This window comes from Pseudonaja textilis, chromosome 2, assembly GCF_049901715.1.
Source record: "Pseudonaja textilis isolate UNSWEBS1 chromosome 2, rPseTex1.2, whole genome shotgun sequence".
NCBI lineage: Eukaryota > Metazoa > Chordata > Lepidosauria > Squamata > Elapidae > Pseudonaja > Pseudonaja textilis.
In genome coordinates this window covers 3517877-3542079 of record NC_141991.1, presented here as the reverse complement: position 1 = coordinate 3542079, position 24203 = coordinate 3517877, and the positions used below count along the sequence as shown (strand labels likewise).

Sequence of the window (24203 nt, the reverse complement as noted above, 5' to 3'; positions counted from 1 at the left end):
AAAGCTCAAATTTGTGGACCTTTAAAATTTTTTTACCTCAAAACAAGCAGCCATGATGGAGAAATCAGGATTGGGAGAGTAATAAGGTCTCATATGTGACCAGAGAAAAAGTGGAATTACAAAATGAAGGCAAATACTGAAAAATATGAAGCTCAAATATCAGTACCATGAGGCAAAAAGAGGGGGGGGGGAGAGTGAGGAGGGAGAAACTAAAATGATTAGTTTTATTTTAGTTATTAATACACCTCCGGAAATTTGAATAGGAACCTTAAGACCTTTGCAATAAAAGAATTTTATTTTTCTAGCCAAAAGTAATGAAGATTTTATTGGTTTGAAAAGATTAGTCTTGATTTGGTGGATAGTGCAAGAAAAGAGATTTAGCTACAATTAGTGTAATAAAGGATGGAGGGAAAATTGTGGTGAAGAAACAATTTTAAGAGAATGGCCTTAATTTTTCATTCTGCCTCCATTCCTTTTTCACCTTTATATTCTTTATATATCAAGGCTCTAAGTCCAATCTGTCTTCCATTATGAAAAAAATTGACATGATTACAAAACCAAAATCAGTACTTTCACCTGTTGGATCCAGAACCATCAGTGAAAAATATTTGAATAAGTATTTCAAAAGTAGCCCCATCCTCTGAAAGCCTAAAGTGTCATCCCCCCAGAATATAATCAAAAGTGTCGTGTATTTTTAATTTTTAGTTAAAACAAAACAGAATTTCATTACATCTTATGAATAACCATACCAGTGATATTTAATTAAGTTTATTCAAATCGAGTGTTTTTTCCTAATTCTTGTCATACCATCGAAACCCAAAAAATGCTTGAAAAAAGTTTTTTTTGAATATGCATTTCATGGGCTTCCCCTCATTCTGAGTGAGGGGAATTCTTCGTCCTGAAGATTTTTCCATACAGGATACAATGATATATTTGTGATGAGTTATCACATATTAAGAGGCTTTTCATCACATAAGTTTCCATGTTTTGTATTATGATCTACCAATCCTAGAGCCAGATCTCACCTCTGTCTATCTATAAGGAGAAACTGATTTTATTTTCTGAAGTAGTTTTTAATTTCACATTATTCTTTTATTTTTATTTATTTATTTGATTATCAATAAACCAAAAGTCTTTCACTCTCATTCTCCCGAGTATCCCTAACTTCAGAGAGAGAGATTATGTATTCTTTTTTTTTTTGAATATTTTTAAAATTTTAAACAACAAACATAAACATTAAACATACAACATTGAATAAAATCTTCTTTGCATTATACAGTTGGTGTCTTTGCATTGCGTCAGTTGGTACATATCTCTTGTGCACAATATCAGCACATTTCATCCTGTTTTTATGTTACTATTCATAGCGTATATAACTTTTTTCCAAGCAAGATTCAACTATTATAAAGCCTAATTTATATTCATTTCTATATAATCAAACATATATTAATCGCTTATAACATATCACTCATTACTTTTTATCTTAACTATTATATTTGTATTATATTATATTGTATTTCTCTATTTTTTTGTCTAACCATGTATAAAATAAATCCCATATTTTATAATATTCTTTTTCTTCTTGCTAATCGCAAATGTCAATCTACTCATTTCCACACATTCCATTATTTTCTTTATCACTTTCTCTTCTATTGGAGCTTTTTCATTTTTCCAATTTAGCACAAATACTATTCTAGCTGCTGTCAAAAATATTAACAATCAAATATGTCAATTCTTTACTATATCCTTCAGGCAAGATACCCAATAAAAATATCTCTGGTTTCAAATTGATATGTTGTTTTGTCATTTTTTCCAACCATGTATGAATTTTACTCCAGTATCTTTTGGCTTCCACACGTATGTCCACCACATATGGTAATACGATCCAGGCATCTGATGGCATTTCCAACATTTCTCCAATTTGTTCTTGAACATCCTTGCTATTCTTGCCGGGGTAAATGCCACCTTTAAAACATCTTATACAAATTTTCTTTATATGCTGTTGACATAACTTCTGCCATTTTTCTAAATCTATCCCATATCCAAAGTTCTTCCCCCAGGCAATCATTGTTTCTTTGACTTGTTCTTCTTCTAGTTTTGATTATGGATCCTTTTATTGGACCTGAGATCACAACTATTTCTAAAGCCCTCTCCACACTGCAAACAAATATATGACTTCTATCCTATGTGGCTCCTCTTGTGGCGATGAAGATGACTGCTATGAGCAAAACTCTTTCCACATTCCATGCATTGATATGGTTTCTCTCCTGTGTGGATCCTTTTATGGGTGGTAAGATCAGAATTCCACCTAAAGGCCTTTCCACATTCCATACATTTATATGGCTTCTCTCCTGTGTGGCTCTTCTTGTGGCGATGAAAACTACTGCTAGAAATAAAGCTCTTTCCACATTCCATGCATTTATAAGGTCTTTCTCCTGTGTGGATCCTCTTGTGGTAATTAAAGCTCCTGCTGCAAGTAAAGGTCTTTCCACACTCAATGCATTGATAAGGTTCCTCTCCTGTGTGGATCCTATTATGGGAGGCAAGATTACTACTCTTCCGAAAACCTTTTCCACACTCCATGCATTTATAAGGTGTTTCTCCTGTGTGGATCCTTTGATGACTTACAAGAGAGTGATTATTACGGAAGTTCTTTCCACACTCCATGCATTTATAAGGTCTTTCTCCTGTGTGGATCCTCTTGTGGCAATTAAGACGACTGCTATAAGTAAATGTCTTTCCACACTCCATACATTTATAAGGTCTTTCTCCTGTGTGAATCCTCTTGTGGTAATTAAGATGACTGCTACAAGTAAAGGTCTTTCCACACTCCATGCATTTATAAGGTGTTTCTCCTGTGTGGATCCTTTGATGACTTACAAGAGAGTGATTATTACGGAAGTGCTTTCCACACTCTATGCAGGGATATGGTTTCTCTCCTGTGTGGATCCTCCTATGGCGATTAAGACGACTGCTACGACTAAATGTCTTTCCACACTCCATGCATTTATAAGGTCTTTCTCCTGTGTGGATCCTCTTGTGGGAATTAAGAGTACTGCTACAAATAAAGTTCTTTCCACACTCCGTGCATTTATAAGGTCGTTCTCCTGTGTGATTCCTTTGATGAATTATCAGAGAGTACTTACAAGTGTACGTATTTCCGCACGCCATGCAGGTAAATTGTTTATTTTCTGAATGTGCTTTTTTATGAGAAATGAGATGATTGGATTTATTGAACCTCTTTCCAAACTCCATGGATTTATGTGGTCTTTCTCTCATATCAATCATTGTATGGTTAGGAAGCCAACTGACCCAAGGAAGACTTTTTTTAATTCCACTTTGTGATTGCTTTGTTTCATCGCTCTTTGGTTGCATCTGATCGACAAATTTCCTTTTTCCACCTTTTGAATGGATCACTTGGTGTTCCTCTTCACAATTCTTATTCTCTTGTCCATTAATTCCTTAAAAAAGAAAAATGAAAACTGTAGCAAGAATAGGGGAACAATCAAAACTTTTCCTCTGAAATTTAGCCAAAGAATCATCAATATATTTCAGCTGTTTTGTGGGCAAACATGAAGAGTCCAAATTGAACACTATCATGCTAGGGTAGCAACATACCGAGCACCTTCCAACTTCAATAAAAGTCTAATTTCCACTTGTCTGCAAAGCAGAATCTTTGAAAGTCAAAGAGAATTTCTGGATAGCAATTACTCCCCACCCTCAACTTAGACTAATGTCAAACTCAGTACACAGGTGGGCATATCTCTAAGGGAACAAACCTCTCAGAGGTCATCCGGTCTTGGTGATAGCAGCTCAGGGCTATCAGGAACCCAGTGAACAGGTTCAGGAGGGAATCCTGAATCCTAGTAACAAGAACCTTCCTCAGTACATTCAACCTCTTCCTCAGATTCTTCCTAATATATTCGATGAAATGAATTATTTAGCATTTCATGAGCAGAAAGTTTATTTCTTTCTTTTTTAAAAAAAAAAAGCAATTTCCTTTATGTAAAAAGCCAGGCCATGCAGTTTTCCAATTTTTCTTTCAATAAATTTCCTTCTTCCATTAAGTCAGTTTGGTCAAAAGGTTAAGACACCTGGCTAGAGACCAGAAGTGGTATTCAGCAGGTTCTGACCAGTTCTGGAGAACCGGTAGTGGAAATTTTGAGTAGTTCGGAGAACCGGTAGTGGAAATTTTGAGTAGTTCAGAATACCACCTCTAACTGATCCTGCCCCTGCCTATTCTCTGCCTCCCGAGTCCCAGCTGATTGGCTGGGTCTTCTTTTGTTGCCCTGCACAGGAAAACAGAGCTGAAAAGCAGGTTAGTGGGATGGGGAGGATTTTGTAATATCCTTCCCCTGCCACACCTACCAAGTCATGCCCACCAGGCAATGCCCACAAGGCAACGCCCACAGAAGCGGTAGTAAAACAAAATCTGAATCCCACCACTGCTACAGACTAATAAATTTACACACATTTCTATAATTTTGTTTTCACTTTGTCATTATTGGGTATCCAGTGCAGATTAATGAAGAAAAAAATGAATTTCAACAACTGTAGAATCCAGATATAGCATAACAAAATTGACAAAATGAAAGACTGAACACCTTCTGAATGCACTGCATATCCTTCATTTTATGTAAATAATGAAGGCAGGAGATAAACCCAATATTCCTTCCTCCTACTATTTTCCCTACAACAACCACCCTGTGAAATGGGTTGAGCTTAGATTGGCCCAAAGTCACCCAACCAGCATATATGCCTAAAACAGAACTAGTACTCTCAGTCACCCAGTTTCTAGCCTGGTTTCTTAACCATCTGACCAAATTGACTTTATGGAAGAAGGAAATTTATTGAAAGAAAAAGTAGAAATCTGCATAGCCTCCCTTATTAGATAATATAAATTAATTTTTTTTAAAAAAATGCTTTTTGCTCATAAAATACAAAATACTGATTTCAACAACTGTAGAATCAAGTTGAAGCATAACAAAATTGAACAAAATGAAGGGGGTCTGAATATTTTCTGAATGCACTGTAAATAAAGATTTTTTTCAGGAATAACATTCAAGCACCTTCTCTACGTTCCTGGCCACAGAAAAGGTTTCTTACCCAGAAAAAACAGATTCTTGGAATTCTCCAGCATGACTTCTGCATGGAATGCTTTTTCGTCAGCATCCAGTTGAGACCATTCCTCCTCAGAGAAATATACAGCCACATCCTCAAAAGACACAATATCCTGAACAAGGACACAAGTTTCCCTATTAACAGATAATCCCAAGAATAATGGGTTAATTTTCTTCCACCAACTCTAGGATGGAGATCACGTGAACAAAATGGGCATCTGTAGAATTAAGAATAAAATTCACTGCTTTTGGATGATGGCACAGCTAAATCATGTTTGATCTAGCTAGAAGTATTTCCTATGTTGTAACCAACTAAAATATTCTTCATCAATTGGTAGGAATCACTTGAGACTTTCAAGAAGAGATTGGACTGCCATTTGTCAGAAATGGGTCTCCCGCTTGGGCAGGGGATTGGACTAGATGACCTACAAGGTCCCTTCCAACTCTGATTATCTGTTACCTGTTATTATCTGTTATCTAAATAATGAAGCAGGACAGGTGGAGAAAACGACTCACAAAGGATCCCCTCAGAAGGGAGAATGTTCAGTGACCTGATATCATATTCGTATTGCTTAGAAACAGCAATTTTATACATTGAATTCTAGAACAAAATGAAATCCATCCAAGATTTACGGACCTTTTCTGATGTTATCTGAAACAGTGATTCAGCTAATCCTTCAGCTCCAGCAGAAAGAGGTGTTTCTAAAAAGTCCAAGGACAGCTTTCTACTCTCTATGAGAAAGAGAAAAATTCTGGAAGCAGTTTTTTTAAAGAGACAATACAATAAAGTGGAGTGAAAGAATCAGCTAAATGCTGAAATCTCACCTCACACAGAAGGAATTTTTCTTACCTTGCGTAGCATCTTGACTTTGATCTTCTTGGAAGTTCTCCCTGAAGAGCAGCTCTTGAGAAGGTCTGAATGAATCTTTCCTCCCCTTGGGATACTCAGTCACAGCTTCCCTGCATTTCTGGACATGATGTGATACGAGAAACAAAGGAAGAGCACAGAGATATAAATGAATTATTATACTGCACCTTCCAACTAGCAACCCTCAATATCCATTGCTGAAAGTAGAAACAGAATGGAAGAATTGCCCCAAATACATCCTCTGGAAGAATAGAACAAATTCCCTTAGGCGTTAATAATCCCAGAAAACTCTGCCTGGGAGAAATTGACAAATTCAGAGAGATCCTCTTTAGAGCTGCCATGATTACATTCTCCCACCTGCAACTCTTCTTGCATGTTTTCCTCCTCCTGAGTCAGCAAGAAGCCTTCCGCCAGGGACACCGCCTGGGAACTGGTCTCCGCTCCACACTCCCGCACCCATTTTGCCATCTCTGGGGGAAGCACAGCCAGCAATTGTTCCAGGAGCACCAGGTCCAGCATCTGAGCCTTGGTGTGTTTTTCTGGTTGCAGCCACTGATGACAAAGGTAGTGAAGCTGAGTGCAAACATCTCGTGGGCGGCTCCCCTCCTGAAACTGCACTTTTCTGAAGTGGCAGCATTGGACCTCTGAACTGTTGGGTGCCTCTTCGTGGCTCTTCTGCCCAGGATTCATTGCCCCATTCGTCCCACAGCTCCAAGACTGAGCAGCTGGAGGGCCTTTTCTAATTTCGGCATCTGCTGGGTGTTGTCCTTCCATCTTCTCTCTGGTCTCTAAAAAAGCTTCAGAAGAGAACAGAAGGAATGATAAAAAAAGAAATCTGGATGAACCTATTAATATCTGGGATGGGGGAGGGGGGAACTTATTAGTTAGCTTGATGGCTCTACATATGGGGAAAATTGCAGAGAACTCTTCAGGATGTCGTCTATCACAATATTGGAAAAATACATTAAAATCTGTTTTTGATTTCTACTTCCTAGTTTCATTAAAATTGAATGTTTATGTATTCTGTATTATTATAAATAATAATTACATTACTCGAGGTAGTATTTCTCCCACAACAGCCCTGTGAAATAGACTGGGCTGAGAATTGGGATGGGCTCCAGGGTTTCCTGCTGAAGTTTGCACTAGAAGTCAATCTTTTGGTTTCAAGCCTTGTGCTTTCATCACTGAAGCAAATGGCTCCCTAATTTTATTTCATATAATTTAATAGGCAGCTTCATATCATTTCCAGGGCTGCATAGTTAAGAGCAACCATTTGCACAATCCAAATCATAAATGTCCCAAGGTCACAAACAGCAATTGACATGAGGGGCTCTCTAAATCCATTTAATAAGTAAATAAACCAACTAGAGAGTTCAACACCCAGGCTTTACAAAGGCCATGCTTGAGGGGATTCATCTCAGCCCAAGGAGCTCCTCCCTCCTCCAACATCTTCATTTACTGGGCGGCAGAACCAAACTGGTGACAGTGGGCAAAGGCAGGAAAGCAGGAAACCGAGTTCCAGTCCTTGCACACTTTGCACCCAACTCCTTGCACACGCAGTTAAAGCCTTGCATGCAAAGCCAGCAAGAAGGAATCCGACCGCTCGCTTCTCCCGGCCTAAGAAGGGGAAGGCGAGGAAAAACCCCTTTCTGAAAACGGAGCCACAAAATATGCAGGAAACTGTGCAGGAGTCAAGGCTGACTTGAAGGCACAATTCTCTGTTTTGCAAAGACGACCTCTCCTCCTCTCCCTCCCACGCAGAGCTTTCCCCGTCGAAATGGAGGGCAAATGGCTCCTTCCCTTCTGTGACACCGATTTTTTTTCCCCCTGGGGGTAACGCGCAGGATCCGGAGCTTTGCTTTTCTCCCCTCCCTGCACAGGGGCGGCAGGGGAACATGGGACCCCTGCCTCCCCGCTTCCCACGACTCCAAGTCTGATGGAAGTTTTGCAGGTCTCCCCGCGAGCCTCTAAGTGCGGGAGAAACACCCCCTCTCCCAACCACTGAACCACGACTCACGTAGGGATCTCGGACCGTGCAAGACCTCCCTGCAGCCTCTTCCCTTGCTAGAAAAGGCTTGCCCAAAGGCTCACAGCTGGGGTGGGGGTGGCAAGAACGAGCGGAGAAGTTTTCAAGCCTTTGCTGGAAAATGACTCCATCTTTCTTGACTTGGGAAAGAGGCTGGCGCATGCTCAGTTCGCTTGTAAAGCGGGGGGAAGGCGAGAGGGAGCTGTCCGCTCTTCCAGGGAGCCCCCTAGAGGATCCTGAGCGCAACGCCTGAAGACTCTGCAAGGGCTCAGATTGGGGTCCTCAAACTTTTTAAACAGGGGGAGGATTCAGCGTCCCACAGACTGTTGCCCACCCACCCCCGACCGGCTGGGTAGGCGTGGCTAGGTGATCATGTGACTGGATGGGCGTGACCAGTTTAGCAGTCCACTTTGCCTTTCCCACGTGGTTCCAGCCAAAGGCTTCCAGGGTCTGCTGTGAGGGTCTCTTGGCAGCAACAGGACCTGTCAGTGCCTACCAGCAGGGGGTGGCAGCCAGCACCACCAATGCTACTATCCTTCAAAGCGACCTTGATTATGTGTCTGAATGATCAAACATCTGGCAACTCCAAATCTCGACCAACACATTCTCTGTCCTACACACTGATAAAAAAAAATCAGTGCACCAAATACAAACTAGGCAGATATGACCTCATTGATGATCCTCACTCTTGTCAAGGCCCAAGGAGTACTCATATCTAATGAGCTAGGCGCCAGAGCTCACTGTAACAGCATTGCCAAAAAGGCATTAAGAGTTGTTAAGCTTATTTTCTGAAGCTTCTTCTCTGGTAACATTGAGTTGTAAATTTTAATCTTATGAAGCTTCTCCTCCGGAAATATCGAATTGCTAACGAGAGCAATACAAAACTTTTGCCAGACCAATACTTGAGTACAGCTCATCAGTCTGGAATCCGATGCATATCAGACATTAATACAATAGAGAGATCCAGAAGTATTTCACAAGAAGAGTACTACATTCCTCTGCTCACAACAGAAACCCTATACCACCAGGCTTGAGATTTTGGGCTTGGACAACCTTGAACTACGCTGCCTACGGTTAGACAAGTGTAGCACACAAAATTATCTGCTACAATGTCCTACCAGTCAATGACTACTTCAGCTTCAACCAAGCAATACAGGAGCACACAATAGATAACAAACTCAATGTAAACCACTTCAAACTTGATTGCAGAAAGTACGACTTCAGCAACAGAGTGGTCAATGCCTGGAATGCACTACCTGACTCTGTTGTTCCATCCTCTAACCCCCAATCCTTTAACCTCAAACTAACCATTATTGACCTCACCCCATTCCTAAGAGGTCTGTAAGAGGTGTGCATAAGTGCACCATTTGCCTACCATCCCTGTCCTATTGTCCCCATTTATTCGTACCTATTTCCTGTATTCTTACTCATGCTTATACTTATACCTATTCTCTTGTAAGCGATTGACAAATCAAATAAATAAATTATACTGAGGTTGCATTTGAATTAGTGTTACCCAACTTCAGTTGATTTTGAAAAAGCTAGGAGGCATGGATTGGTAGCTGAAAAACATCCTGAAAGGCCGTTTTTAAAGCATTTTTAGACTTTTAAAGCGCTACTTTACAAGCCAGCAGAAGTCCCTCCCTACTTACCCACCAGTCCTGGATTACATGGATGCACCAGCGTCATTACCCCTCAGCCAGCTGGCCCTACCCCGCACCCTTCGGCCTTACCTTTGGCAGCAGCAGTGTGATCAGAAGTGCAGTTCAACCAGTGAAATAATTTATCAGAAGTGTGGCTGGAATGGATGTTCACTGGAAGGTAAGGCCGACGGCAAGGTGCAGGGCTGAATCCAACCACTCCGCGGGCCAGATACTTTGCATTGGCAGGCCATATCTGTCCCGTAGGCCACAGTTTGAGGATCGGTGGCTCAGAACGTTGTGAGAATTTTTTAAGAAATTAACAAAAGTTGGAAGGGAGCTTATAGATCATCTAGTCCAACCCCCCACCCAAGTGGGAGACCCTATACCATTTCTGACAGATGGCAGCCCAGTCTCTTCTTGAAAGTCTCAAGTGATGAAGCTCCCACAACTTCTGAAGGCAAGCCATTCCGTTGGCTGATTGCTCTCACTTGTGAGAATTATTTACAGTTGTGTTTTTGGTAGGTTGGACTATAGATTATTTTTACGTGAAGACCGATGCAAAGAATGAGTTAATCAATGTTCCATGTGGGTCTGTGATGATGGGCATTAAACTCAAAGTAAAGGTTCTCTCTAACACTAGATATCTAGAAGGGAAGTGGCATCTCCAGCAGGTGTCAGTTTGTAGATTGTTCTCTTTTTAAACTCTAAGAATGGTCTGTGATCTCTGTGGAGACTCAAAAATCCCTTTCCTGAAGAGCAGCTTCTCTGAAGAGTCTCTAGGGATTCCCAGAAGGCATCAAAAAGGAGCAAAATCCTGTCAGAAATGGCAGGGTGGTCAAAAGACAAGGAACAAAACTCTCTCTATGAAACCCAGCCTGTGTCTTGTGGCTGATGGCAAACTCAGCCTTGAAGTGAGGGGAGATCAGGGGGCTGGCAGAGACACAGGGAGGAAAGCGACAAGTTGTAGGAAAATTAAGATTTATATTGATTTCCCCCCCACCCCTCTGTAATAATATAGCTGCCTTTTCAAATTCATACCTCTGGGTAGTCAAGGAGGGTTAAAATACTAAAGGCAGCCCGTAATAATGAGAATAATCCTGAAGAATAGATCTCAGTGAAAAAGAGGCATCAAGATAAAAGTTCCAAAATAGAGTGAAAGCTCAAACTTGTGGACCTTTAATTTTTTTTTATCTCAAAACAAGCAGACATGATGGAAAATGAAGATAGGAAGAATGAAGTATCATATCTGTGACTAGAGAAAAAGTGGAATTAAAAAGTGAAGGAAGGCAAATACTGAAAAATAAATACAAAGCTCAAATACTACGAGGCAAAAAAAAGGTTTAATTTTCATGTTCAGCAATGAACACGCTTCAGGAAATTTTAATAGGAATCTTAACACCTTCGGAGTAAAAGAATATTTTCTTTCTAGTCAAAAGTAATGAAGTTTTCACTGGTTTGAAAAGATTAGTCTGGAGGTAGACAGTACAAAAAAAAAAAGATCTAGCTACACTTAATGAAAGAAATTGTGGTTATTTTAAAAGAATTGTCTTAATTGTTCATTCTGGCTCCATTCTTTTCAGCCCATTTCTCTACCCATCAAGGCTCTTTCTAAGTCTAACCTGTTTAATTTTGTCAGTCTTCCATTATGAAAAAAAAAATGACAATGATTAGAAAACCATAATCGGTGCCTTTTCACCTCTTTGATGCAGAGCCATCAATGAACAATATTTGAATAAGTATTTTCAAAGGAGCCAGGTCCTCTGAAAGCCTGAAGTATTGCCTCCCACAAATCTTTTGAAAACTTTCAGGTATTTTTAATTTTTAGTCAGAACAAAATGGAATTTAATAATGTCTCATGAATAACCATACTAGTGATATTTAATTAAATTTAAATCACATTTAGACTTTTTCTTAATCCTTGTCATGTAATAGAAAGGCAAAGTGTGCTGAAAAGGGGTGTTTTTGAACATACATTTCATGGGCTACCCCTCATTCTGGCTTCTTTTTTGAGAGGAATTCTTCACCCTGAAGCTTTTTCAATAGGGGATACAATGATATAAATGTGACCAGGCCTTTGACCAAATAAGTTTCAATCAATCAGAATATAGCTGGCAGGGACCTTGGAGGTCTTCTAGTCTGGCCCCCTGCTGAAGAAGATCCTATACCAGGGGTGTCGAACTCGATTTCATTGAAGGCCGCATCAGGGGTTGTGTTTGACCTCAAGAGGGCCAGGGATTGTGGTGGGGCATAATTAGGGGTCGGCATGGCCATGGTGGGCATGAACAGACACTAAACGAATGGTTGTAAGTCAGGGACTCCCATTATTTTTCAGTTGCAGCATACACTCATTATCCTTTGACTCAGAGCTATTTGGAGAAATTTTCAGGTGAAGATGAAGGGAATGCTTACCTGGATTTTCTAACTAATCTTTTAAAAATTCCAAAAAGGATTTTGTGTTTGGGATAGTAACTGCTATATTTCACTCTCAAGTATTGTTCAACTATACAAAACACTCTCAGAGTCCTTTCTTTAAGAGTAATAAAACTTCATGGGGGAGAGTGGTAAGGCATTGCTGTAGTAAATTAATTTTTACTTTTTTAAAACCTTCTTATGGCGTCAGTCCTTCTAACCCAGCCTTTCTTGAGGGTTTTGAGTGGATGGACTGCCTTTTCACAACTCACTGGAGCAATGAAGAATAATTAATTTCTTTTGGGATATACAGTAAATGCCAAGGGTTGGGGATACCATTCAAAAGGTGGATGGATCATACATCTTACTATATAACCACTCATTACATTTTGCAAAAAAAAAAAACCCACCCCTTTTTGGCTGGCAGATGCATTTCGGGCTGATCCTTTGATATTTCCAGGCCTGTCCCACAAGACAAATCTAAACAGCGTGCAGGCCGAATCCAGTCTGTAGGCCTTAAATTTGATACCCCTGTCCTATACCATTTGAGACAAGTGGCTGTCCCGTCTCTTCTTAAAAACCTCCAGTTATGAAGCACCCACAACTTCTAAAGGCACGCTGTTCAACTGTTTAATTGTCCTCACTGTTTGGAAGTTTCTCCTTAATTCCAGGTTGCTTCTCTCCTTGATTAGTTTCCATCCACTGTTCCTTGTCTTCCCTTCTGGTACTTTCGAAAATAAGTTGATGAGTACTTAAGAAAATAAGCCCTCCTCTTAGTGGCAGCCCCTCAAATAGTGGAATGCTGCTATCACATCACCCCAATCCTTCTTTCTCTAGGCCAGGGATGTCAAACTCAGGGCCTAGGGCCAGATCCGGCCGGGGTGGTGGTGGTGCTTAGACCTGGCCTGAGGGGCCACCTTGGAAACAGCGAAGGACCAGCCCACGATGCCTCTGCCAGCAAAAAGGGAGCTCAGGGGGGCTCCATTGTAGCTGGCAGAGGGTTTGTGATGACCCCGTAGTCTCTCAAAATAACTAAAAACCCAAAACATATATTAAAGTCCAGTAAGGCCTTCAACTTAACTTCACTTTTTTATTAGGCACAGTTTAAAATCACAAAAGTAAATAATGAGGCAAACAGAAAACCAAAACAAACCGCATTGATGAGAGTTCCGAAGCAAGCCAAGATAACTAATAACCTCCAGGAAAATAATCGAGAAAAGTCCATGGGAAAAATGCCAACAGATAAACATCTTTCAAGGTGAACACTGAATTGACTCCTGCAAATTCTAACTGCGCAGTTGCAAACTTATATACATAGCTCCCACCTGCAAGCCACGAGGAGGATCATGGTTATCTCCTCTTGAGTAGACCTCGCTTTTCCCTGATCCTCTCCTCCCTGTGTGACCTAGGATGGATAGGGGATGGGCTGGATCTGACTGCTTAGCCGGCCTCTGCCCTTCCCCAGCCTCCTCCACCACCTCTGGAGCCACACTCCCACTCCCTGTTGGCTGTTCCTCCTCTTCCTCAGCCAGTCTCCACCAGGGGCATGACAGTGTTGCAGGAGGCTGTCGCACCCGAAAACAGAGCTCAGGAGCCAGTCTTCACTGGCAGCGCACTCGGGCCACCATAAGCGTCGACATGTTTAGCTGGCCATGCCCACCCAGCCACACCCATGCCGACCTCCAAGGTCAAACACAATCCTGATGCGGCCATCAACGAAAATGAGTTTGACACCCCTGCTCTATACAAACCATACCCAATTCCTACAACCGTTCTTCATGTTTTAGACTCCAGGACCTTATTCATCATTTTTTTCTGTACTTTATCCAAAGTCTCAACATCTTTTTTGTAATCTGGTAACAGAACTGGACGCAGTATTCCAGATGTGGTCTTACTAAGGTTTTATAAAGTGGTACTAATACTTCACAATTTTTCATTCTATGTCTGTTTATACAACCAAGGGTTATATTAGCATTTTTGGTTACTGCCACACACTGCTGGCTGATATTTAAGTGATCGTCCACTAGGACTCCAAGGTTCCTCTCACAGTTACTGTTTTTGAGACAGGTTTTCCCTAATCTGTACTAGTACCTTTTGGTTTTTTGTTTTGCTTAAGTATAAACCCTTGCTTTTCTCCCCATTCCATTTCATTTTCTTGGATAGGATCCATTCTTCATGTTTGTCAAGAACTTTTTGGATTCTGAACTTGTCTTCTGGGATGTTGGCTATTCCTGCCAGCTTAAGTGTCATCTGCAAATTTGATGAGTTCCCCTTCTATTCCCTCATTTAAGTCCTTTATGAAGATATTAACGAGTCCTGGGCCTAAGACAGAAAAAAAATGGTACTCTACTGCTTACTTCCCTTCATGTAGATGTAGTACCATTAAGGACTACTTGTTCACTACAATGTGTCATCCAATTACAAATCCATCTAGTGGTGATGATGTCTATCCCACATTTTTCCAGTTTTCCAAGAAATAGGCCGTGGTCTACTTTGTTGAATACCTTACTGAAGTCTAAATATACTATGTCCACAGCATTTCGTTGGTCTATTAATTTAGTCACTTTGTCAAAGAATGTGTGTGTTTTGGCATGATCTGTTTTAACAAACCCAAGCTGGCTTTCTCGAATTTGCGAGTATAATGATCTACACATCCCAGAGCCAGTTCTCCTGACCTGTCTATTTGTAAGTAGAAACTGAAGCTAGTTTCTGAATATGACCCCCCAGGACACTGCAACTGGCATAAATATGAACTAGTTGTCAAGCATTTGATCACATGTTCATGGGGAGGGTGCAAACCAAGGGTGTCAAACTCAATTTCATTGAGGGCTCTATCAGCATTATGATTGCCCTCAAGGGGCCAGTTGCATGTAAGACTTTGACAACTCCCAGAGGCCAGGTGGGTGTGGTTGAGTGGGCATGGTTGGTTTGATACCACTTACTAGGTGTGGCTGATCGGCAATCCCTGGTTCTGCATGAGGGAGGCTGGCCCTTTTAGAAGGAAAATCCTCATTTCCAGTCATGTGTGGTAAAGATGCTGGCTTGGAGAAATAAAAGGGCTAGAAACACAGGTTATAGTCAGCCCACCCTCCTATGCAGGCGAGTTAATAGACAGATTGGGGAGGAAATATAGTCTCTAAGAGTGTTGGAAACTTTAAGGCAGTTGAACTCCCAGAATCCCCTAGCCAGCAAGAAATCCAGCCCTCTTAAAAGTATGCTGGCTGGGGGATTCTGGGAATTGAAGTAAAGAACTATGCCAACTGCCAGTTGCCTCACATTCCGTTACCTCAGTTCAAACTGGCAGATGTTCCACTCCTTTACTCAGGAGCGGCCTGGGGCTCTTTACAGTACTAAACGTCACTACTTCACCAAAATGTCTATGCCTTCTGGACTTAAGGCGGCGGGAGAGATATTAGCTCAAAAAAAGCTAGAAGTATTGTTTTTGAAGGGTTATTGATCCTCTCAACACTGTCCTCAGTAAAATATGCCCGATCATATAGTTTTGTAGCGAAGCACAGGTATCCAGCTAGTATCCAGCTTCTATATGTAGAAAAGTCCTTTGTCTATTTGAACTTAGAAAAAAACCACAAGCAGGATTAGGGATCCACACTGTTCTGGTTTGCATTAGAAAGGCAATTTATGCATACATATCTAAGAACAGCTACAGTTTATTTGGATTATTACTCAAATGGTTCTTGCATGATATTTTAGACAACTATAAGTAGTCCTCGATTTCTTGCAGTTCATATAGTGATTATTCAGTTATAGAAGCACTGAAAAATATGGCTTATGACCATTTTTCACACTTATGACCATTGCAGCATCCCAATGGTCACCTGATCAAACTTCAGATGCTTGGCAACAGATTCATGACAGTTGCAGTGTCCCTGAATCATTTGGTCACCTTTTGTCAGCTTCTGACAAGCAAATCCAATGGGGAAGCCAGATTCATTTCATAACAGTATATTACTAACTTAACCACCAGTCATTCACTTAACAAATGTGGCTAGAAAAATCATAAAATGGAGCAAAATGCACTTAGTAACTGTTTCGCTTAGCAACATAAATTTTGGACTCAATTGCGTTCACACACCAAGGACTATCTGGATTTCTATTGAAGCTCTTTCCACAATTCCTTTATTGGTACGGTTTCTCCCATGTGTGGATGCTTCTATGGCAAGTAAAATCATTACTCCGTACAAAGCTCCATGGATTCATATGAATTTTTCTTCAGTATGGATCTATGGATTTATGGGATCACAACTCCTTCTAAAGCCTTCTCCACATTCCACACATTAATATGACTTCTCTTCTGTGTGGCTCCTCTTGTGGCAATTAAGATCATTACTACGAGTAAAGCTCTTTCCACTCCATGCATTTATAAGGTCTTTCTCCTGTGTGGATCCTCTTGTGGGAATTCAGACATTTACTACGAGCAAATCTCTTACCACACTCCATGCATTTATATGGTCTTTCTCCTGTGTGGATCCTCTTGTGGCAATTAAGATCATTACTACGAGTAAAGCTCTTTCCACACTCCATGCATTTATAAGGTTTTTCTCCTGTGTGGGTCCTCTTGTGGCAATTAAGATGACCAATACAAGTAAAACTCTTTCCACACTCCATGCATTTATAAGGTCTTTCTCCTGTGTGGATCCTCTTGTGGGAATTAAGATGACTGCTATAAGTAAAGATCTTTCCACATTCCATGCATTTATAAGGTTGTTCTCCTCTGTGATTCCTTTGATGGGTTATAAAAGAACGATTATAACAGAAGGTCTTTCCACACTCCATGCATTGATACGGCTTCTCTCCTGTGTGGATCCTTTTGTGAGTATTAAGATTACCACTCTTCCTAAAACTCTTTCCACACTCCATGCATTGATATGGCTTCTCTCCTGTGTGGATCAAATGGTGGGAATTAAGACTACTGCTACAAGTAAAGGTTTTTCCACACTCCATGCATTGATATAGCGTTTCCCTTGTGTGGATCCTGTTATGGCAGATAAGATTACTACTCCGCCTAAAACTTTTTCCACACTCCATGCATTGATATGGCTTCTCTCCTGTGTGGATCAATTTATGGGAAATAAGACTACTGCTACGAGTAAAGGTCTTGCCACATTCCAAGCACTTATAAGGTCTTTCTCCTTTGTGAATCTTATTATGGGAGGTAAGATGACTACTCTTCCTAAAACCCTTTCCACACTCCATGCATTGATAAGGTTGTTCTCCTTTGTGAATCCTTTCATGTCTTCTAATAGAATGATTATCACAGAAGGTCTTTCCACACTCCCTGCAGATATTTGGCTTCTCTTCTGAATGTGCCTTTTTATGAGAAAAGAGATGATTGGATTGATCGAACCTCTGTCCACACAACATGGATTTATATGGTCTTTCTCCCATATCGATGATTGTATGATAAGGAAGCCAACCGACCCAAGGAAAATCATTTTTAATTCCACTTTGTGGTTGCTTTGTTTCATCCCATTTTGGTTGCATTTGATCTTCAAATTTCCTTTGCCAACCTTTCAAATGGATCTCTTGGCATTCCTGCTTGCAATTCTTCTTCTCTTGCCCATCAAAGCCTTGGAAAAGAAAAAGGGAAATTATGTTTTCATTCCAATAAGATTGGATCACAACCCTGAATTAATCATGCCACAACTTCCTGAAGTGTATTGGACACTGTGTCATACTGGGGCAGCAACATACCCAGCACCTCCCAACTTCAATAAAAGTCTCATCTCCACTTGTCTGCAGAGCAGAATCTTTGAAAGCCAAACAGAATTTCTTGATGGCAATTGCTCCCCACCCTCAACTTAAACTAAAGGCAAACTCGGTACACAAATGGGCAAAATCTCTAAGAAGAGAACATCCTCTCAGGGCTCACCCGGTCTTGGTTGTAGCAGTTCAGGGCCATCAGGAACCCAGTGACAAGGTTAAGGAGGAAACACTGAATCCTGGTAGGCAGAATCTGGCTCAAGAGAGGCCACATCATCAGTACATTCAGCCTCTTCCTCACATTCTTAATGTATGAGTATTATGTAATGAGTATAATGTTTTATGAGCAGGAAGCATTAAAAAAAACAATTTTCTTTATTTAAAAAGCCAGGCTATACAGTTTTCCAATTTTTCTTACAATAAATTTCCTTCTTTCATAAAATCAGTTTAGTCAAAAGGTTAAGACACCAGGCTAGAAACTAGGTGAGTCTGAGTATTATTTCTGCCATAGGCTGAATGCTGACTGGGTGACTTTGGGCCAACCCATTTCACAGGGTTGTTCTCGTAGGGCAAACAGCAGGAGGAAGGAATATTGGGTTTGTCTGTTGCCTATGTTATTTACAGAAAATAAAGGAAGCATATGGAGTGCATACAGAATGTATTCCATTCACTTTTGTCAATTTTGTTATGCTGCAGCCTGATTCTATAGTTGTTGAAATTCATTTTTTCCTGATTCGTCTACACTCAGTACCCCATGATGACAAAGTAAAAAACGTAATTTTATACATGTCTGTAAGCTAACTAAAAAAAAACAAAGCTGAGATGTCACATTGAGGTAAGTATTCAGATCCTTTGCAACAGCACTTGAAATTTAGTTCAAGTGCCTCCCATTTCTCATGATTGTTGCTGACATGTTTCTATGCTATGATTGGCGTTCACCTGTGGTCAATTCAATGGATCGGATGAGATTTGGAAAGACACACAGCTTTCCCTAAATGGCTTCACAGCTGACAATGCATACTGTAGCAGACCAAAAGCCATGAGGTCAAAGGAACTGCCAGCTAAGCTCAGAGACAGGATTATTGCAAGGGAACAGATCTGGGGAAGGCTACCAAAAAACTTCTGCTGCACTGAAGGGTTCTAAGAGCCAAATGGACTCCATGGATGACATTTGGCACAACCAGGACTCTTCCAACAGCTGGTTGCCCAGTCAAACTGAGGGGATATCCTCAATGAAAACCTGTTCCACAGCGCTCAGAACCTCAAACAGGGCCAAAAGTTCACTTTCAAACATGACAAAAATCGTAAGCACACAGCCATCACAACACAGGACTGGCTTAGGGACAACTGTGAATAGCAATAACAAGAGCACTTGGACTTATATACCGCTTCACAGGGCTTTTACATCCCTAAGTGGTTTACAGAGTCAACAACCTGTGTCCTCATTTTACTGACCACAGAAGGATGGAAGGCTGAATCAACCTTGAGCCTGGTGAGATTCAAACTGCCAAATGGCAGGTAGCTGACAGTCAGCAGAAGTAGCCTGCAGTTCTGCATTCTAAGCACTGCGCCACCACGGCTCACAAATGTCCTAGAATGGCCCAGCCTGACTTGAACCTTACTTAACATCTCTGGAAGGACCTGAAAAAGTTTTTTTCTTTTTAATACATTTACAGAGATTTTTAAAATTCTGTTTTCACTTTGTCATTATCAGGCACAGAGTGTAGATTAAGGACAAAAAAAGTGAATTTCAACATGCTGCAGCTTAACAAAGTTGAAAAAAGTGAAGGGGGTCTGAATAAGTTCTGAATGTACTTTAAATAAATCATTTTTTCCCCACAAATAACATTTAACTCCCTTCTCTATATTTCTGAGCACAGAAAGGGTTTCTTACCCAGAGAAAACAGATTCCTGGAATTCTCCAGCATGACTTCTCCGTGGAGCGCTTTTTGGTCAGCATTCAGTTGAGACCACTCCTCCTCAGAGAAATGCACAGCCACTTCCTCAAAAGAAACAACATCCTGAAGAAGGAAAAAGGTTTCCCTATTAACAGATAATTCCAAAAATAATCTGATATTTTTCTTCCACCAATTCTAGGAAAGAGATCACGTGAACAAAATAAGCATCTTCTGCAGAATTCGGAATAAAGATCTCACCTCTTTTGGCTGACGGAACAACTAAATTACGTTTCATCAAGCTGGAAGTATTTGGAATTCCTTACAGTGTAACCAACTAAAATATTCTTGGTCAATTGGTAGTTGGATCTTAAATCCACTACTTATCAGTGACTCCCATTCTTCTGAGGATGGGCTGAGCAAAATACTGGGAAAACCCACCTGACATGTTTTCCAATGGCTTACTTTATCCACTGAGGGACCAACATACCCAAACTCCACACATTCATGAAGGACTTGGAAGAGCTTGCAATAGTATTCTATATGTCTACGGAGATTCTCAATCATCAGGTCACAGTTGTCCCAAAGATGCTTTTCAATAGACAAAAAGGAGGGGTTTTTCTTGTAATGGTGGATGAGAATAACCCTGGGAGACAGGAGGAGCCCCGATGCTGACAACAATGAAATCTGATGGTGAAACAGGGTAGGTAGAGAAGGCAATTCGGAAAAGATCCCCTCAGAAGGAAGAGGGTAGACTAAGCCGAGTGTGAATGTTCAATGCCCTGATGTCTAAGAAACAGTACTTTTATACATTGAACTCTACAACAAAATAAAATCGATTAAAGATTCAGAGACCGTTTCCAGTGTTTCTTCTTCTTACCTGAAAAAGCGGTTCAACTAATCCTTCAGCTCCAGCACAAAGAGGTGATTCTAAAAAGTCCAAGGATAGCTTTCTACTCTCTATGAGAAAGAGAAAAATAGTGGAGGCAGATTTGTTAAAGAGAGACAATCCAATAAAGTGGAAGGAAAGAAATAGCTAAATGTTGAAATCTCACCTCACACAGAAAAAGCTTTTCTTACCTTGCGTAGCGTCTTGACTTTGATATTTCTGGAAGTTCTCCCTGAAGAGCAGCTCTTGAGAAGGTCTGAATGAATCTTTCCTCCCGTTGGGATACTCAGTCACAGCTTCCCTGCATTTCTGGACATGATGTGATAAGAGAAACAAAGGAAGAGCAGAGAGACAGAAACGAATTATCATACTGCATCTTCAAACTAGCAGCCCTCAATTTCCATTGCTGAAAGTCGAAACAGAATGGAAGAATTGCCCCAAATACATCCTCCGGAAGAATAGAACAAATTCTCTTAGGAGTTAATAATCTCAGAAAATTCTGCTAGACAGGAATTGACAAATCTGGAGAGATCCTCTTTAGAGCTCCCACCTGCAACTCTTCTTGCATGTTTTCCTCCTCCTGAGTCAGCAAGAAGCCTTCAGCCAGGGACACCGCCTGGGAACTGGTCTCCGCTCCACACTCCCGCACCCAATTTGCCATCTCTGGGGGAAGCACAGCCAGCAATTGTTCCAGGAGCACCAGGTCCAGCATCTGAGCCTTGGTGTGTTTTTCTGGTTGCAGCCACTGACGACAAAGGTAGTGAAGCTGAGTGCAAACATCTCGGGGACGGCTTCCCTCCTGGAACTGCACTTTTCTGAAGTGGCAGCATTGGACCTCTGAACTATTGGATGTCTCTTCGTGGCTCTTCTGCCCAGGATTCATTGCCCCATTCCTCCCACAGCTCCAAGACTGAGCAGCTGGAGGGCCTTTTCTAATTTCGGCATCTACTGGGGGTTGTCCCTCCATCTTCTCTCTGGTCTCTAATACAGCTCCAAAATGGACCCTTGGATCTCCACAGGTCTTTCTGTTCACAAGAGATCTGGCCAAATTTTCAAAGGCCATTCAGCTCTCTTCCCAGACAAGATATTTAAGAATCCAGAAGAACCGGAAAATATTTCCAACTTACACACCTGAAATGAAAAATAAATAATTCATGGTGTTTATTAGGGTGATTAATTGAACTACTGAGCATCCTTATCAAGAGAAGAGAAGGGGAGGGAAAAGGAAAATTAAAAAACAGTTGGATTAACCTACCACCGTCTGTAAGGAGTGGGGGAAATCTTATTAATTAGCTTGATCTCTCTACACGTGGGAAAAATTGCACAGAATCCTTCAGGACTGGACTGTCAAACTAGTGGCCCAGGGGCATCACGCCTTGCCTGGTTTAGCAAAGAGGAAAAAAGTCCCGAACGTCACGTGAGGACACGTGTTTGACAACCCTGCTTCAAGATGTCAATCTCTATCAAAATATTGGCAAAATACATTTAAGTATGTTTTTGATTTCTACTGCCTAGTTTTTAATTAAAATTTAATTTTTATTTTTGTCTTCTGTATTATTACTCTAAACAGCAATTATACATAATGCTCCTTCTATTTCCCCCACAACAGCCCTGTGAAGTATTTAATACAGTTTAATATCACTTTTATAGCTGCATCATTAAGAGCAACCATTTGCACAATCCAAATCGTAAAACGTCCCAAGTCACAAAACAGCAAACTGACATGAGGGGCTCCCTAAATCCATGGGACATGGGTGTGAATGATGCGCCTCCTCTAACACCTTCCTTATTTATCTGCTGGCACAGCCAGCTGGTAATGGTGGGGAAAGGCGGGAAAGCAGGAAACCTAATTCCAGTCCTTGCACACCTTGCACACGCAGTTGCAGCCTTTTGTCCGCTCGCTTCTCTGGGCCTAAGAAAGGGGAGGCGAGGGGAACCCCTTTTAAAAACGGGGCCAATAAATATGCAGGAAACTGTGCAGAAGTCAAGACTGACTTGGAGGCACAAATCTCTGTTATGCCAAGACGACCTCTCCTCCTCGGCCTTCCATGCAGAGGTTTTCCCCATCCAAATGGAGGGTAAATGGCTCCCTCCTTCCCGCGACCCCGATTGTTTCTCTCCAGGGCAAATGCGGAGGATCCGAAGCTCTGCTTTCTCCCCCGCCTGGCCCGTGCATGCACAGGGGCGGCAGGGGAACATGGGACCACTGTCACACGCACCCATCCCACGACTTCCAAGTCTGATGGAAGGTCCCATGTGATCCTCCGGCGCGGGAGGAAAAGCCCCATCCCTGAACCCCGACTCACGTCTGGATCTCGAACCATGCAAACTTCCCTGCAGCCTCTTCCTTTGCTAGAAAGACTTACAGGTCAAAGCGGGTGAGGGGGAAAAGGAGCAGAATCGGACACCGTAGAAAGAGAGGAGAAGCTTTCAAGCCTTGGCTGGAAAATGCCCGGTGAACCACACATCTCTCTTAACTTGGGGGTGGGGGTGGGGGGGGAGGCTGGCGCATGCTCAGTTCTCTTGCAACGCGGGGGGCGGGACAGTTGCCCGGCTCTTCCATCGGATTCTCGTGGGAGCCCCCTAGAGGATCCTGTGTGCAATGCCTGTGGAGGACCCTGCAAGGGCGGGTCTCGGATGACGGCCGTTAAGGCTACAAGGAAAGGTTCCCTCTAACTTTGCCCGTCTTGAAAGGAAGTGGAATCTCCAGCAGGCGTCAGTTTCTAGATTTTCCTTTTTTTTTAACGACCAAAAACCATCTGTGATCTTGTGAATATTGATACAATATCTCTGGAGACTCAAAAATTGCTTTCCTCAAGAGCAGCCCCCTACAATCAAACGTTTTCCTCAAGAGCAGCCCCCTACAATCAAACGTTTTCCTCAAGAGCAGCCCCCTACAATCAAAAGTTTCGTGTCTTTTAAATTTTTGTACTTACAACAGAATTTAATCGCCTCATGAATAACCATAGCAGCGATATTTCATTAACTTTATTTCAATCAAATTGATTTAGACTTTTTCCTAATCCTTGTCAGTCCATAAGAAAGCCCAAAAAATCTTTGAAAAGGTTTTTTTTTTTTAACATTCACTTCATGGGCTTCCCCTCATTCAGGCTTAATTTTGTGAGAGGAATTCTTCATCCTGAACTGTTTTTGCCATACAGGATACATTGATATATTTGATATGAATTATCACATATTAAGAGTCCTTTCATCACGTAGGTGTCCATGATTTGCGAGTGTTATAAAACTACCAATCCTAGAGTCAGTTCTCCTCACCTGTCAGGAGAAACTGGTCTTATTTTCTGAAATAGTTTTTCTTAATTTCATAGTATTTTTTTAGGTTTATTTATTTATTTTGGTTATCAAATAAACCAAAGGTCTTTCACTCTCCTTCTCCTGAGAATCCCAAACTTTGCAGAGACAGACAGAGGGAAAGATAAAAAAAACTATAACTAAACTCCATTGTAGCCTCAGCAGTCACAATCACAGCTTCTCCTAACCTGAGCTTTCGGCACTTTCTCAAGCACTGCTCTGACCAATCTCCTGTGCTCCTCCCTGGGCTTGGTGTTGATTAATATATCACCCAGTTACACCAAGACCCCTTTGTGTGGGGTTCATGCAGAACTTCATGT

General features: G+C 41.3%; 2 protein-coding genes across 6 annotated transcripts; both read right to left on the bottom strand.

Moving 5' to 3' along the window:
* Positions 1-752: 752 nt before the first annotated feature.
* LOC148126575 (uncharacterized) lies at positions 753-8312 on the bottom strand. Of its 2 annotated transcripts, none has more exons than XM_087927945.1 (6): positions 8006-8312; positions 6346-6785; positions 5971-6088; positions 5758-5852; positions 5107-5233; positions 753-3461 (listed from the first exon to the last, which is right to left on the bottom strand). In XM_087927945.1, the coding sequence occupies exons 2-6, from the start codon at positions 6760-6762 to the stop codon at positions 2179-2181; spliced, it is 2040 nt and encodes a 679-aa protein (XP_087784071.1). In that variant the 5' UTR covers positions 6763-6785; positions 8006-8312; the 3' UTR covers positions 753-2178. The 2 variants fall into 2 exon arrangements, with proteins under 2 accessions (XP_087784071.1, XP_087784070.1); XM_087927944.1 differs by lacking the exon at positions 8006-8312 and adding an exon at positions 7448-7487.
* Positions 8313-13142: 4830 nt separating this feature from the next.
* LOC113451970 (uncharacterized) lies at positions 13143-23084 on the bottom strand. Of its 4 annotated transcripts, none has more exons than XM_087927970.1 (7): positions 22878-23084; positions 21827-21951; positions 21122-21702; positions 20763-20880; positions 20563-20642; positions 19682-19808; positions 13143-17654 (listed from the first exon to the last, which is right to left on the bottom strand). In XM_087927970.1, exons 3-7 carry the CDS (start codon positions 21632-21634, stop codon positions 16414-16416), a joined length of 2079 nt encoding a protein of 692 aa, XP_087784096.1. In that variant the 5' UTR covers positions 21635-21702; positions 21827-21951; positions 22878-23084; the 3' UTR covers positions 13143-16413. The 4 variants fall into 4 exon arrangements, with proteins under 4 accessions (XP_087784096.1, XP_087784097.1, XP_087784095.1 ...); XM_087927971.1 differs by having other exon boundaries at positions 22938-23084; XM_087927969.1 differs by lacking the exon at positions 21827-21951.
* Between the last annotated feature and the right edge of the window lie 1119 nt (positions 23085-24203).

What these genes read in the sequence shown, in the direction of transcription:
- LOC113451970 (XM_087927970.1), bottom strand. Translation starts at nt 21,634, where the DNA reads ATGGCCTTTGAAAATTTGGCCAGATCTCTTGTGAACAGAAAGACCTGT. An exon ending in ACATGCAAGAAGAGTTGCAG is followed by an intron (nt 20,881 to 21,121) that starts GTGGGAGCTCTA and finishes CATCATGTCCAG; the next exon opens with AAATGCAGGGAAGCTGTGAC. An exon ending in AAGTCAAGACGCTACGCAAG is followed by an intron (nt 20,643 to 20,762) that starts GTAAGAAAAGCT and finishes TCTTTCTCATAG; the next exon opens with AGAGTAGAAAGCTATCCTTG.
- LOC148126575 (XM_087927945.1), bottom strand. Translation starts at nt 6,762, where the DNA reads ATGGAAGGACAACACCCAGCAGATGCCGAAATTAGAAAAGGCCCTCCA. An exon ending in ACATGCAAGAAGAGTTGCAG is followed by an intron (nt 6,089 to 6,345) that starts GTGGGAGAATGT and finishes CATCATGTCCAG; the next exon opens with AAATGCAGGGAAGCTGTGAC. An exon ending in AAGTCAAGATGCTACGCAAG is followed by an intron (nt 5,853 to 5,970) that starts GTAAGAAAAATT and finishes TCTTTCTCATAG; the next exon opens with AGAGTAGAAAGCTGTCCTTG.